We start from the raw sequence: 14,250 nt of genomic DNA on the forward strand, positions 1-14,250 counted from the left end.
CCAAGGCTCGTAATTCGGAGGCTACCAGATGGAACGAATCGCCACCTAAACACGCCTGTGCGATCTGGTGAGTCGAGGCTTTCAGAGCAAGTGTGACGCTAGTCAGATACTGCTTCACAGAGCGACCAACCCTCTCTTTAGGGAGATCAAAGTTGGAGCAAGAGTGCTCTATCTTCAGGACAGGCTCAAACGTGAGTTCCAGCTGGTGGACGAGTGAGCATGGGCAGAGCCTTGAATTGCCCTCCATGGCTCCGAATGCATATGTCTACAATCTACTGCTCCTCTTGTGTTGCCTCTTCTCCTACTGTCGCCAGCGGTGCTGGCGACTCAACTCCTGCACCTGAGCCCACAGTTGGCTTGGCAGGTGAGCGCGGCGGCTCGGGAGCTGGTGCGAGCGCCTCGTCCAGGAAGCCTGGGACCATCCGCTCAATGCGTGCTGCACTGGCTGCCCAGAGTTCCTGCTGCTCGCGGGTGCGCGTGTCAGGCTGTCCCACCGCCGGCGGCGGGATGAGCAGTTGCGACGAATACATAACGAGTGCGAGGTTTTTGAGTGATTCGGAAACCTCGTTCTGACGTGAGCAAGATTCTTCGGGGGTGTACACACCAGCATGTCACGGTCGCCCTGCATGAAGCGCTCCAACTTGTCCAGCACGCGGACGAACTGGACCCCGACAGCGTCGCAAGGCTCAGTAAGCCCCACGACGTACTGCAAGAACACCTTGACGAGGAGCGTCGCGGCGCGGAGGCGCATTTCGACAGCGCCGGCGTGGTCACGCTCGTACAGTGCTGGCTTGAGCAGCTCATCGAGCACAGGGAAAAGGACTCGGTCAAAGATGATTGGCAGTGTCGTCCCGTCCGCACTCATCAACTGAGGGGAAAGAAGGAGGCGCTGCAAATACGAGATGGCGCGGTGGCGGATCTCGCGGTAGCCATTCACGCATTGCTTCGAAATGACGAGCAATGGAGGGAGCCAGAATGCGGCAAAGGCTGCGGTCAGGGGAGGCTGTATTCCTTGTGGCTCACCATCACGGGGAGGCTTCCCGCTTCTTGCGATAAGGGCCGGGATCTGGTTGCGCAGCTCGTACAGGCTGTCGAGGGCGGTAAGGCCGCGCTCAACGGTCGGGCCGAGGGTTGTGGCAACGGGGTTCGTCCCACGGCGACTGGGTTGCAGGCGGCCAGCTGCCGCCGCGCCAGCGGCCGTGGCAAACTCATCCAGTAGCGCCACAACGCCCGCGAAGTTGTCGGGCGAGAGGCCAGGCTCACCACCAGTGGCCATCTTCTGCACGATGGCCAGCGTGACCTTGGACGCCTCAGGGTGGGCGACAGTTGCGCGGAAAAGCGCGATGATAAGACCCCACTCGGTCTGGCTCTTGACGACACCCGAGTCCTTCTCGAGGATCCTGGCGACGCCTGCCATGAGCTGCTCACTGACAGCGTTTAGCACGCTGGAGGGGAGCGAGCGCAGCACATCGAGCGCCAGGTACAACTGGTCGCGCAGCGTGGGCTGCTCCGACACGATGAGGCAGAGCCGGAGGAGCCCAACCACAGCCCGCTCGATCAGCAGCACCGAGTACGATTGGGCGCTGTTGAGCAGAGACGAGATGTACTCGAAGATGATGGGCCACGTCTCAGCAATGTGGTCCTTGCCACGCGCAGCGAGCGACACCATCATCTCGAGCAGGAACACGCAGGCAGGGTCATACGGCAGTTGGCCCTCGAATCGTTGCGGTCCGTCTGGGCTTTCACGGGGCTCAAGGCGGTGCGTGGTGCGAGCTTCGGCGAGCGACCGGATCGCGCGTACGGCAGGGATGAGCGCTTCGACATCCAATGACAGGATCTCGGCGTAAAGTTCCTCCAGCTTGCACGACGCGAGCGAGTCAACCGCAACGAGCGCATTCTCGATGTCCTCGTCTGACACTTCGCTAGGAATAGCCTCATTGGACGCGCCGTAAGGCGAGAGGAGGTACGAGGAGAGCGTGGAGAGTAGACCCCCGCCCTCAGGACGGCGCTCGGGAACCGCGGCAGGGGTCGTGAGCTTGAGCGGGATGGTGGTGGTGCCTGCCAAAAAGTCCTCCATCTGCAACATAGGCGCGGGCAAGAGCGAGTGCAGGAAAAGGGTCTGGAACATTTCGAAGATCTGAGTCCAGCCGGCCCGCACTGCGTTGCCATTGCCGTTGGCGATGGTGAACAGGACGACGGTCGCAAGCTGGGCGCGGTAGCTCTGACCAAAGCGGATAGCCAGCGGTGACACAGTGATGGAGAGGTTGTCACGCTCCGCCTTAGGATAGTTGCCCATCTGGTAACCCTCCTCGGTCTCATCGAGGAGTCCAGTCGCAGGAGCTAGCGACTGCACGATGCGATCGAATACCTCTGGCATGTTGAAGTGCCCTGCCAGCGTTGCACACTGCCTGAAACCAGTAATAGCGTGCTGAATGACATGCTCATCTCCGGCGTTCATGGTGAAAGCGTACGCGATGGCACCAATGAGAGGCTGCCATGTGATGCGGAACATGGCCTCGTCGAACTGAGCTGTGTTGCAAGAGATAGTGGGGCCAGCGAGGCGTGTCCGCTGCATGAGCGACTTCCACGCATAGTCGAAGCCGGGCTGTCCAACGTGCTCCTCCGGCAAGATGATCTCGTGTTTCCTGATCGACTCGTGGATGCCGGCTAGGTACTCGGCATCGAAGTCCTTGCCATCGTTAACGCCGCGTAGGTTGCGCCGGTAGTCCTCGACAGTCATGCGCTTACGGTTCTGCGGGTTGTGCTGATCCGTGTTTAGCATGATGACCGAGTAAGCGAGGACGTAGGCGGCGTCCTCGGTCGCAATTTCTGGCGGGTCGAGAGAGAAGAAGTGCTGAGAGAATGTCTCAGTGATGCGAGAGATAGGCTGAGCTTCTCCAGGCAGACGGAAAGTCTCAAGGAGCTCTCGCAGTGCGTCGGCAATCGACTTGCCCGTGAAGTCGAACAGGCCGATGAAAGCCTTGAGGAGATCCAGACGTTCCGGATGGGAGATGTACTCTCCGACGAGCTTCTTATCCAATCGCGAAGTGTTGCGCAAGAAGCGCGCGATTCCGCGCAGCTTACGCTCCTCCTCTGTCCCAGGCCCATTGTCGGGCACAATGATGCCCGACTCGATCAACTGCTGAATGCCGACCTTGGGTTTGATGTTGAACTGCGTCGTGCCCGCGATAAGGACAGCTTTGCGGCTCTTGTTCATCTTCAATTCTTCGACGGACGGTGCGTCGGCTGGCCACTCTTCATCGCCTTGCTCCAGACGCTGCGCCATCGAGTCGACATACGTCAACAGAATCTCGAGACAGAGCAGCTGAGAGCTATCTAGTCCCTCAAGCATAGTCGAGCCATCAGCCCGTGGGCCGGGCCCCGAAGGGTACACTCCGCGGGTGAGGAAGACCATGAGACGCTCAAAGATGTCCTCAGAGTCGGTCGAGCAGTCAAAATTGACCCAGCAGTCGACCATAAAGCTCGGGCGAGTGGCAATCTGTGTAAGAGTTTCAAGCCACAGCTCCTTGCTCTCGGACGTCATCGGGGGGAGAAGTGAGTAAGGCTTGGGCGTCGAGGTCGGGGGAGTGTCGGCACCCGAGTGGTCGGAGGCGGTTTCGGAGGCATATGGGCTGGGCGAGGTGGGCCGTGAAAGATCCCGCAGATGAGGCGGGAGAGGCATGGGGGCTGGTGGCGTGAGCCGGTCAACGAGGTAGGAAAGGAACAGCTCCAGCTGTAGCTTGAGATGAGGAAGGAGGGTGGCGAAAAGGGAGGAGGTAGTGCGAAGCGAGGACTGCAGAATAACGGCCTGGTCAGAACGCGTGAGCTGGAAGAGATAGCGGCACCCCTCATCGCGCACTCCTTCACGGAGCTCCGCCCATTGTCCGATGCCAGACCCGCCGACCTCGAGAGCCGAGTTGAGCACGGCAAGCGCGGAAAGTCGCATGGTGTCCGTGTGAGCCTTGTCATTGGGATTCAGCAGGGCGATGAGGACGCGGAGGAGTTCGAGCATAGTCGGCAGGCCGTATGGGGCAAATTGCGGGGGACCATCGTCCGGTTTCGACTCTTTGCTAAACTTGCCCGTGTCGTCCAGCGACGTGCGAGGCGTTGCCTTGTCCTCCGCCTCGTCAGCATGTTCCTTCTGTTCGCGTTCGGCGCTGCGGCGCTGCTCCTCTATTCTTTCTACGCTGCGACGTTGCTGCTCCCGCTCGACGCTTCTGCGCTCTGCGGACAATCGCGGTGCAGCAGTATTGGGCACATTGACCGTGTCCTTGACGCCGACGCTAATGCGACTGCGCAGCGCGCGCTCTACGTCCTCGGGACTCAGTGTCCGCAGGCGGAGGAAGCACGCGCGCGTTATGGCCTGCACGCAGAGCTGGGCGGTGCCTCGCAAGCCGTCACTGAGTCGCCCGCGCGCCAGCATGCCGAGCCCGACCTCAAGGAGCTCGCACACGCCTTCGTCGCCAATGTGGTCAAGCATACTCTGTGGTACGCGTCCGCTTCCCGCCTGCAACACGGGTACAGTCATGCTTTCGATGACACGCAGGAGGCGAAGGAGGACAAGCTCATCCTGCTGAGGTGAAGACGAGGGGAAGCGACATGCAGCCAATGCCTGCGTGACGCGCACCAGGGCGAGCTGAAGAGGCGATGCGTCCCCGAGTGCCGGCGGTGGAGTAGGAGGAAGGTAGAGAGGAAGGACATGGAGGACGAGGTCGTGCAAGCTCACGAGCGCGAGCGAGGTGATCGGGCCCGAGGTGAGGGGCGACCGGATGATGGCAAGGAATGGTTCGACGATCGCGAGTGGATCGAGCGTCGTTACATCTGTTGTAAGCAATGCAGGTAAGGCAGGCTCACCAGAGACGCCGGTGAGTGCGCGTCGGAGCGCGACGAAGTTGCCCATGAGATCGCCCTCGTCATCGCGCCGCCGGCCGATGGGGGTGCCAGCGCGCCTGTCGCGCGAGAGCTGGGAAGGAAGCCCGGAGGAGGCAAACGTTGATGCGGGCACGGACGAAGACCAGCGCATGTTGCGCCGCATGGCCGACGTGACGGTCTGCACCTCCTGGAGGAGGAGCGTGACGGGGGAGAGGTCGATGTGGCTCATGTTGGCCGGGAGGGGGATGGAGAAAGGGTGGTAAGGAGCGGCGTGGGGCCGTAGCCCCGTTTCAAGTGGTGGGGGAGGATGAGGGGACGCGTGTGCGCGTCGATGGCGAGATGTCGAGGACGAATGGTTTGGTGGTATTGAGGTGTCGAGCTCGAGATGATTGCCGGGCCGAGATGCTGCCACGCTGGTGGTGGAGTAGCGGAACCTATTTGGATCCAGCTGTGGAATCCTCACCCAATCTTCTTCTTCGCCCCCCTCAGATACCAATACCCATGAAGTGTCTGGATGCTGAGCCAGATGTGTCGGCGATCGCGGTAGCACGACAACGACATGCCCGCCAACACCAAAGTCGAGCTGTGACATGGTCGAGGCGAGGCCGGTGGGTCTTTGGGATACACCTTAAACGGTCTCGGCTTATTACGGGTCCGACTGATGACTCGGCAGCTGACGCTGGCATCGAATGCTGTGACCCTCCACATCACAAGCTTCATCAGGACCCGCCCATCGCCAGCAATCCAACGAATACACCTGTGTCTGCTGCCGCGCTGGTCTTCTACCACCCCCACTCTCACCGCTCGGCACGCTTGTGCATTTGCAGGACACGTCGCGTGACGCATATCGCGCCTCCCGTCGCGTCAGCAGCGCTCTGCCCCGCTCTGCTGACGTCTTATCTAATTCGACAAACTGACTGCGATGACTATCATCGGACAATTACTCGGGCGCCAGCGCCCGGTTGTACTACATTGCTATTATCCCTCATTGGACTGGTTGTGATACACTGTCCTATGTGCTTGAACGCGGCTTACGCGCCGGGCCCAGACTTCCAGTTGTCGGTGAAGACCTGGTTCGGGTTGGGTTTGGTATTCGTGGTGCTCGCACTGCCATCAACATCGCCCAAGGGTTTGCACTCGCCATTTCCAGATTTGCAAGTCCCACGAGCTGTCGTCGTTGGGCGTCCACCCATCGCGTACGTCCATGCACCACTCGGAAGAGTAGTAGTCGTATGGGCTCAGCGTCTCCTGATCCATGAGGCGATAGGAGCCGGGGCCATTGGCGATGTCTTTTCGCCAGACCTGGGTGTTGCGCCACGTCTCGTTGGCTGTTGCGTACACGCACTCCTCAAGGGTAAGCGCGAGACCGTTGTCCCACTGTGCCCCTGGGGTCAGTATTTCCCTCTACACCGAGTTCTTGCGTGGAGGAAAAGAACCGGGCAAGGCTGAGAATAAAAAGAATATAAGGGCACCAGCCACACTTACAATCAGTTCCAGCTGAGAGACACAGCGTTGTGTTCGCGACGCGCAGATGGTGTCCCTTTTCGATCGCCGAGCCGCCAAGATTCCATCCAGGAAACTGAGCCGATTCGGTGCAGTTCTCGGCAACTACGAAGTCGCCAGCTTGGCCGCCGGATGGGGAGATGCACCATGCGTCCTTTTTAAGTGTGAAGCCTACATCGACGGGCTTGACTTCCGCGCGAGGGAGGCGGGCGGGGCGCTCGCGAGCATTGGCACTGGCAGCCAGGGCAATTAAGAGGGGGGTGACGAACATGGGAACCTAGCCAACGGAGAAAGGAGAGAAAGAAGGCGAATGCAAAGGAGTGTGTGTCGAAGGAGCGTAAGTAGGCCGGTGTCGAGCTTGAGGTAAAGAATAGCAGGACAGCACCCCTCAGCTCATTATATGCCTCCATGCATGAACTCTCTCGCTCCCATGTTTGTGCTCAATCTGGCGCTCGCCGTAAGCTTAACAGCCCAGATCAGCTCTGGGCCTTGACGACGCCCGCTACGACTCCCCTAGTTGCCTAGTGCCTTGTGCCAACAAGCCCTTCTGACGATTCTGACGGTGCTCTGCAGTGAGCAAGTGCTTGTTTGTGGTCAGAGTCCTCGGCTCGGATGATGGCTTTGGGCAGGGCGGCCCCCTGACGTGTCAGAGGAATCGCATCCGGTGCGGTATGCGACGCGTCCGACGCGCCCGTTTTCATTTTCGGACCTGACTGAAGTGGGAACTGGCACCTTGGTAGGGGACTGGAACACGGAGCGAGGCAACTGAACGAGGAGAACATGGCTCCTGCGCGCCTCCGCATTCAGTACCTCGGCACTCGGTGACCACTGGCGCCAATTATCAAATACCCACCCAACTCATGGCACGAGAATGCTCACCATGGCCTGAGCAACGTGCTGTCTTATCAGTAGGCCGTCCCAAGAGTGAGCCCTGCCGGCCTCAGTTCGGTTGTCATGTTTGACATGGCGTAGGAACCAGCTGAAATGTTGGGTCACCTTGTTGGGTATCATGAATTGTTCTGGGATTTGAGTTGACATCGACACGGAGATGTGGACTTGGTGAGATCATCTACCGAGTCGTCGTCCGAGCGGAGCGGCCATCGGTGAGAAACGCCATCATAGCCAGTGCAGGATGACAGGACAGAGAGCTATCGATCTGTGGTCGGGCCTGAGGCAGTGTCTCTTGCTGTAATCATGGATGACCTCCTCTCGAGCAGTGTCACGATAATATGAGATCTGCTGTGTGCAGTGGGCCCCCGGCCATGGCCTCGAACCGGAGGTTCTTGATACTGTGCCCCTCCCTCCTGGAGAGAGCCTGGCTTAGCTGCCAAAGAGATATCCGCCCCAGTCAGATCATCCATACTACATGTGGATGTTCTGACATGAGGACGTTGTTGCCGCCGAGTGCCGAAGGCACTGTGTCAAGGCACGGCCATCCCCAAGACAGCTCCCGAGTGCGAATTCTCAATTATTATCCCTTCCGCCCCCACGTTGCTGTTTGTGATAGTTCTCAAGCCGAAGGCGACGTCGTGGACAGTCCGCCGGGTGTTCACCGGGTTTCACGCCTTACCATCTAGCCGGTCTCCTTCGGCGCCCGTGCACCAAGCCAACATAAGGGTGTCAGTACAGACAGGCGTTGCGTAGTGTCAGAACTGGGCTTGAGCACGATAATCAAGAATTGCTGTCGAGGAATACATCACTGCAGATTCTCGGGCCCAAAGCTGAGGGGCAACAGCTCGCCTAGCGTCATGCGCACACCCATATCTTTGTCCATGATTGGCCACTTGTCCCCACCAGTGATAGTTCCCGCTCCTGTGGCCTCGTACGCTGCGCTTACAATGTACACGGGCACTTCGAGGGCGCAGAACTCACGCAGGACCTGCCGGCAGATTCCGCAGGGGCTCGTGGTTGGAGCGGGCACGTCAGAGACGACGACGACGGCGAGGACGCGGGTCCCGCCCTCAGACTGCGGTCAGATCAGCGCACATCCGACAACTGGCTGATGGCCGATGCGGAAAAGGTGGATAAAGGTCTCCAGCAACACCCAGCACTCACAATCATCTTGGTCACCGCCGTTCGCTCGGCGCAAATGCCCCCGCCTGCTGTCAGCTGAGAAAGATGAGGCTCACCATAGCTCGCATTCTCGACGTTACACCCTCCCACTGGCCCGATGTCCGTTAGGAGCGCAGCGCCGACGCTGGTGTCAGCTGGCCAAGGCTGTGGTCAAGTCACCCGCGCCCGTCACACCGCGTCGGTCACGCGCGGGACTCACCGAAACTTGGAGTACGGTGCATACGCGCGGTCCCGCGCTACTGTCAGCTCAACAAACCTGCAGCGCACTTTTGAACGCAAGGGTAATGAGGTTGTGCAGCTGCTCGGGGTCCATGGTGCGAGAGGGCCAAGACGAGATTGCGGAGAGAGATCGAAGAGATGGAAGTGGAGGACACTGGTGGAGGTAGAGTTCCCACGGTTGACATGGGCCCCACGTCTCGTATCGGCCCATCTCATAACGCCCTATATATCCTATATGCTGTATGGATATCAAACGCACGTGCCGGATCCGTCCTCTCTCCATCTTCCGCTTGGCATACTCGTCGCCCATTTCCACGGCCTCGCCACTCCTCTCCTTTGCATCTGCTCCTGCCCACTCTCAACGCTACCATGCGCCGCCGCCCGTAGCCACTCCCAGTATTTTGTTTTTTTTTTTCAGTTAAATCTTTTCCTAATACGCGTCCGCCATGAAATACGGCAAAGAGTTTCAGCACATCCTCGACGCTTCCGACTTTCCGGACGACTGGAAGACGAGCGCCATCGAATACCGCAAGGTAAGCCGGAAGCGGGCGCCCCGCTTGCCCCGCAATTTTTGCGTTCTCCGATCGCGCTGACCCCAAGCTCAAGAAGCTCATTAAGAATGTTCAAGCCGAGCTCGAGGGCATGGGCCTCTCTCCGGCCGTTCTGCGCCAGCTCCTCGTCACCGATGCATCGTCCGGACCGGGAGCACCGGGGCCTTCGCGAAGCAGCACGGCCGCGTCGGACCCAACCTCCGAGCCGGAGTTCGAGCCGGAGTTCTTCGAGTTCGAGTTTGATCCTGCGGGGCCATCGAGCCCGAAGGAGGTGCTGCTTGACCCAGTCTTCGACGGCGACGATGAGGAAACACCCGTGACACCCCGATTCCGCGTGCGCATGCTGTCGGAGAGCGAGGGCACCAGCCTCGGTACTTCTCCTGCGCCGATAAGCGTCGCGGATCTCATGTTGCGAAGCGAGCGAGGCCGGGCATCGTCGCCGATCTCTATGTCGCCGGCGCGAGTCGGAAGCCCGTCCAACCTGGGACGCGTGGTCAAGGCGGACGGCGTGACGGCACAGTACGTGCTCGCGGGGGACGAGAGCAATCCCGTCCCTCAGATCCGGTTGAGTGTCCTGGCCGAGTCGCTGCCGATGACGAGGTCGACTACTGCGCTCTCCAGTTCGCCACGGGATGGGGACAGCGACACTGATCTCACGGACCAGACGGACGCGGAAAGCGACATCTTGGAGATTCCGCACGAGCCCGAGCTGCCTGCGTCTCCCGCGTTGCTCAAGATGCGCACTGCCATGTCGCCGATATGGACGCTAGCTTCGGCAGGACAAGCTGCGCAGGGCATGGCCGAGCTTAACCTCGGGGAGGCGGCTGCGCCACGACGGCGCGCTGATGTGGAGTTGGACCTCGATGCCACACCGACGATGCGCCCATTCAGCGGCGCGGCACCTGTCTCTGTTGACATAGGGAACGCCGCCATCGATCCAATTGATGACCTGTCGCATGGCACGTCGCCGGAGCCGCGCGAGTTCATCATCCCCCTCCAGTCGGACATGGCCTTCTTCAGTGTGCTCACGGCGGCGCTCACGTCTCTGTCCAGGTTCCATGCTGCCCAGCAGGCGCAATTTCACGCCGATGTTGAAGCTCTCTGCCGGTCCATCGGCGAGAGCATCACGCCAGGCGACGGCGTCACGGTGCTTCCGACGCCCCTGAACTCTGGCGGGCCAGGGACGGTGACTAAGTACGAGTATAAGAGCACGACACCGAGCCAGAAGGACCTGTACGCTTGGCGCGACATCTTTGCGTTATGGGTTGAAAGCGAGATCTTCGAGAGCAGCAGCGAGCGGGACCGAGGCGAGCGCAGCGTGGACGAGGCCGAGCGCCGGCTGCATGCGTTTGCAGCGGAGGTAGTGCGTCGCGGCCTCGGGGATCGGCGCACGATCCGAGGCAAGAAGACGCGCAAGGCCTGGGACGACTTTCTGAAACTCAATGTGCGCCTCTTGGATCTCAAGCGGTTCCAGCTGGCCAACATCAACGCGGCGCGCAAGATTCTCAAGAAGCACGACAAACGCACGGCGCTCACGGCCAGCACGGGGCTGGCGTCGTTTGTGCGCAGCACACTCGCGACGCATGTCGACAAGCACGGTAACGTCAACATGTGGACATTCTACAACACGTCGCTCCCGCACGTGCTGCTCGCCAGTATGACTGAGACGCTGTTGCCGATCTTGCCGTCGCTCGACGACTTTGCGTGCCTCATCTGCATGTCGATTGCGTTCAAACCCATCCGCCTGACGTGCGGGCATCTTTTCTGTGTACGCTGCCTTGTTAAGATGCAGCAGCGGGGCAACGACAGCTGCCCGCTGTGCCGGAGCAATACTGTGTTGCTGGCTGATCGAGGTACGTGCTTCTGAAATGTCGAGAGGCAAGTGCTAACTACAGGCTGCCTCGATGTCACACTCATGAACTTTATGAAAGACTGGTTCCCGCGCGAGGTGCGCGCCAAACAGCTCGAGGCCACGGCGGAGATTGCGCGCGAAAGCCTCGAAGATGCGGCGGGTGTGCGCCCCACCGAGCGCGACAGGGGGTGCGTGATTATGTAGGGTGTAGGCATATAGTACATGTACAACATTATTCGTCTGGGTCGCGCTCGAGGCCCTGCATCATGCCCATGGCCTTTGTGAGGAACGGCTTGAGCTCGCATAGTTCCATGGGCGTGAGATTTGTGACCTTTTGTCAGCGCCAGTGATGTAGCCAACTAGCTTACCTGGAGATAGTTGCTGCGCATCACGCCCTCGCTCTGCAATCCGATGCGGATCTTGCCTTGTCGCATCTCGCGCAGGTCTTTTAGCAGAGAGCGCAGCTGCCCCGGTTCCGTAAGGTCGTCGGCTGCGACGTCAAGCAGCACCTTTGAGATCTCGTAGAATCGCCTCGGCAGTGGTTCGAAACCTTCCCCGTCCTCGCGTTCGTCCTTGATGACGGCTGTGAGGGATTCTGGTGTGAGTTGATGGACGGGTAGGAGTCGCTTTGCGTTAGAAGTGGGACGCACCGACAGAGAGCCATGCTGGAGGCACAATCCGACACTTGCGCTTGCGCTTGAGACTCAGCGCGAGCCACAGGGGGACGCGGGATCGCGCGGGGGGCGTGAATGGGCCGTAGACACCAGAGAGTAATCGCACGCGGCTCATGGAGAAGAGGGGGACGATGTCGACGGCGTCCTCCTCGGCGAGAAAGGTGAGCTCGTCGGGAGTGAGCCCCGCCTGGAGCTGTTTAGGGAGGGCCATGCGGAGACGGCGACGGAGTGGACTGTCCAGAGATACCAGACAGAGCGAGCGAGGAGCAGTGTACAACATGCAACATGAGCCCGACGCCTCAGGAACGCGTCCGACGCGCCTGCCTGCGCCTGCCTGACAGCAGCCGCGGCCAGGGCATGCCACGTGCGGGCGGCATTGATTCCGGACGATCCTCTGTCAGGGTCGAGATAGAGTTGGTCGTCGTGACCGCCACCAAGAGTCCAGCACATCACTCTTCCCGCCCATCCGCATCTTTTTCTTCTCGTCTACTTGACTGCACAAGCACGCGCAGCGGACCGCCTGGAGCGAAAAACGGCAGACACGGCAGACGCACGGGAGACGGCACAGCACGGCTTTGACACGCACGCTCGAGAGTGAGACAGTAGGCCTAACGGACGGCACGAAATTCCAAACGCGACATTAGACCGGACCTCGGACTGCCATATCGGCCATATCTGCCATGGAGAAGAAGAGTGACGACCCGCGGCCAGTGCCCGCCGAGCGGCCAGTATTCGGTAGGTGCCCAGCGATGTGATGGCCGGCACCGGCACCGGCGCTGACTCCAGGCCTGTCCCGGCGTGTATGGTACCTCCTCGCAGGGTGTTTCGGCCTGATGATATTCTCGCGCCTCGTCTTCCGTGAGTCGCTGGTCGATACTCTTATCTGACAGCAGCACCCTCCTCCTCCTCCCTCACGGGGCACTACTCGACGTCGCGCGGCCTGCTCACCGCGGCCGACTACCTGAATGCCAGCGCATCCGAGCCCGCCCCCTTTGCGTTCTGCCCCGACTTTGGGCCTGACGACGCTGTCGCGGCCAAGCGCGGCCAGGTCGCCCTCCTCAAGTCGCGCCTGCACCTCGGCACGGGTGCGCGCGTCCAGCGTCTGATCCACAAGGCCATGACGGGGCAGCCCGTGACCGTGTCCGTGCTTGGGGGAAGTATCACGGCATGCCACGGCGCCGGCGACGACCCGGTCTCGCCGCGCTGCTGGCCGTCAAAGTTCTTCGAGTGGTGGAACGGTGTATTCCCCCACCCGCTCAGCCAGCTGTACAACGGCGCCGCGCGCCTCACCGACTCGGCCTACTTTGCCTACTGCTCAAAGCACCATATGCCGGACCATGCCGATCTGGTGATCCTCGAGTTTGACGCCTCGGACCCGAACGACCCACTGTGGATGAACCACTTCGAGCTCCTTGTGCGCTCGATCCTCACGCGTCCCGAGCAGCCCGCCGTCATCCTCCTGGGCCACTTTGCGCCCCAAGTCCTCGTGCAGAACAAGTTCACCGGCCCCGAGATGCTGCACGACATCGTCGCGCAGTTCTACGACGTCCCGCACATCTCCATGAAGGGCGCCTTGTACGCCGACTACATGTCCGACCCGGAGGGCACGCGCCAAGCATACTACTCGGACATGGTGCTGGCGTCGCCGGCGGGCCACGACATGCTCGCCGATCTGCTCATCAGCTACTTCCAGAGCCAGATCTGCGCGGGCTGGGCGACGACCATGGGCCACGCCTTCGACGTGCCGTACATGGGCGCGGGGCAGTCGTCGGGCGTCAACCCCCTGCTGAACGTCGACGCGGACGACCTCGAAGCGCAGGGCGGCGGTCTCGCAGCCAAGGCGCGCGCGATGCGGGTGCCGCCTGCGCGCCTCGCCAACCGCCCCTCGGACATCCTCACGTTCCGCGAGGCCGAGCCGTACTGCGTCATCGCGAACGAGATCGTCAACCCCATCCCGCCGAGCCACTTCTTCGGCTCGGGATGGCAGACGTACAAGCCCGTCAACGAGGGCCCAGAGGTCAAGGCCTACTGGTGGTCCGAAGTCGGCGGGAGCCGCATGCGTGTGCCCATCAAGACATCCGCCGGCGACGTCGCTATCTACTACCTCCAGCACCCTGATAGCACGGCGAGCGGGCGCGTCGCTTGCTGGGTCGACGACGACTTTGGGAACCGCGTCGAGCTCAACGGCATCAACAAAAACGTTGGGCAGCCCACCCCAACGCTCACTACTATCAACGAGGGTGTCGAGGCGGGCGACCACTATGTCGAGTGCCTCGTACTTGGCAAGGAGGGCGCCAAACTGCCGCCTTTCAAGATGATGGGAGTGTGGGTCGCACAGAAGAGATTTCAGCTGACAGCCAGGTTTGCCACCTAGACACGCGCGCTTGCACTCACCACCTTCACTCTAGACTCCATCTCTGCACCGTAGCCTTGTGCCCATTTCATGGCTTGACAATGTCCCGTACATGCACTGGGTTTTTCGTTCGCTGCCTCTGCATCATCACAA

At 60.6% G+C, this 14,250-nt stretch overlaps 6 protein-coding genes across 6 annotated transcripts; 2 read left to right on the forward strand and 4 right to left on the reverse strand.

The window, feature by feature from the left end:
- Nucleotides 1-272: 272 nt before the first annotated feature.
- COLE_00973 (uncharacterized protein) lies at nt 273-5,101 on the reverse strand (the record flags this gene model as incomplete). Its single annotated transcript, XM_018423389.2, has 4 exons — nt 273-569; nt 605-987; nt 1,024-4,821; nt 4,855-5,101. 4 exons carry the CDS (start codon nt 5,099-5,101, stop codon nt 273-275), a joined length of 4,725 nt encoding a protein of 1,574 aa, XP_018278353.1.
- An 802-nt stretch (nt 5,102-5,903) lies between these two features.
- COLE_00974 (uncharacterized protein) lies at nt 5,904-6,646 on the reverse strand (the record flags this gene model as incomplete). The annotated part of the gene is made up of 3 exons (XM_018426725.2): nt 5,904-5,979; nt 6,038-6,257; nt 6,358-6,646. The coding sequence occupies 3 exons, from the start codon at nt 6,644-6,646 to the stop codon at nt 5,904-5,906; spliced, it is 585 nt and encodes a 194-aa protein (XP_018278354.1).
- Nucleotides 6,647-8,071: 1,425 nt separating this feature from the next.
- Nucleotides 8,072-8,761, reverse strand: COLE_00975 (uncharacterized protein; the record flags this gene model as incomplete). Its single annotated transcript, XM_018421406.2, has 4 exons — nt 8,072-8,341; nt 8,431-8,572; nt 8,648-8,684; nt 8,716-8,761. The coding sequence occupies 4 exons, from the start codon at nt 8,759-8,761 to the stop codon at nt 8,072-8,074; spliced, it is 495 nt and encodes a 164-aa protein (XP_018278355.1).
- Nucleotides 8,762-9,113: 352 nt separating this feature from the next.
- COLE_00976 (uncharacterized protein) lies at nt 9,114-11,274 on the forward strand (the record flags this gene model as incomplete). Its single annotated transcript, XM_018419284.2, has 3 exons — nt 9,114-9,200; nt 9,268-11,071; nt 11,114-11,274. 3 exons carry the CDS (start codon nt 9,114-9,116, stop codon nt 11,272-11,274), a joined length of 2,052 nt encoding a protein of 683 aa, XP_018278356.1.
- Nucleotides 11,275-11,302: 28 nt separating this feature from the next.
- On the reverse strand, nt 11,303-11,955 carry COLE_00977 (uncharacterized protein; the record flags this gene model as incomplete). The annotated part of the gene is made up of 3 exons (XM_018423390.2): nt 11,303-11,401; nt 11,439-11,665; nt 11,721-11,955. The coding sequence occupies 3 exons, from the start codon at nt 11,953-11,955 to the stop codon at nt 11,303-11,305; spliced, it is 561 nt and encodes a 186-aa protein (XP_018278357.1).
- Nucleotides 11,956-12,424: 469 nt separating this feature from the next.
- On the forward strand, nt 12,425-14,118 carry COLE_00978 (uncharacterized protein; the record flags this gene model as incomplete). Its single annotated transcript, XM_065626111.1, has 3 exons — nt 12,425-12,479; nt 12,531-12,602; nt 12,638-14,118. The coding sequence occupies 3 exons, from the start codon at nt 12,425-12,427 to the stop codon at nt 14,116-14,118; spliced, it is 1,608 nt and encodes a 535-aa protein (XP_065482605.1).
- Nucleotides 14,119-14,250: the final 132 nt, after the last annotated feature.

The sequence above is a fragment of the Cutaneotrichosporon oleaginosum genome, assembly GCF_008065305.1.
Source record: "Cutaneotrichosporon oleaginosum strain ATCC 20508 chromosome Unknown ATCC20508_contig01, whole genome shotgun sequence".
NCBI lineage: Eukaryota > Fungi > Basidiomycota > Tremellomycetes > Trichosporonales > Trichosporonaceae > Cutaneotrichosporon > Cutaneotrichosporon oleaginosum.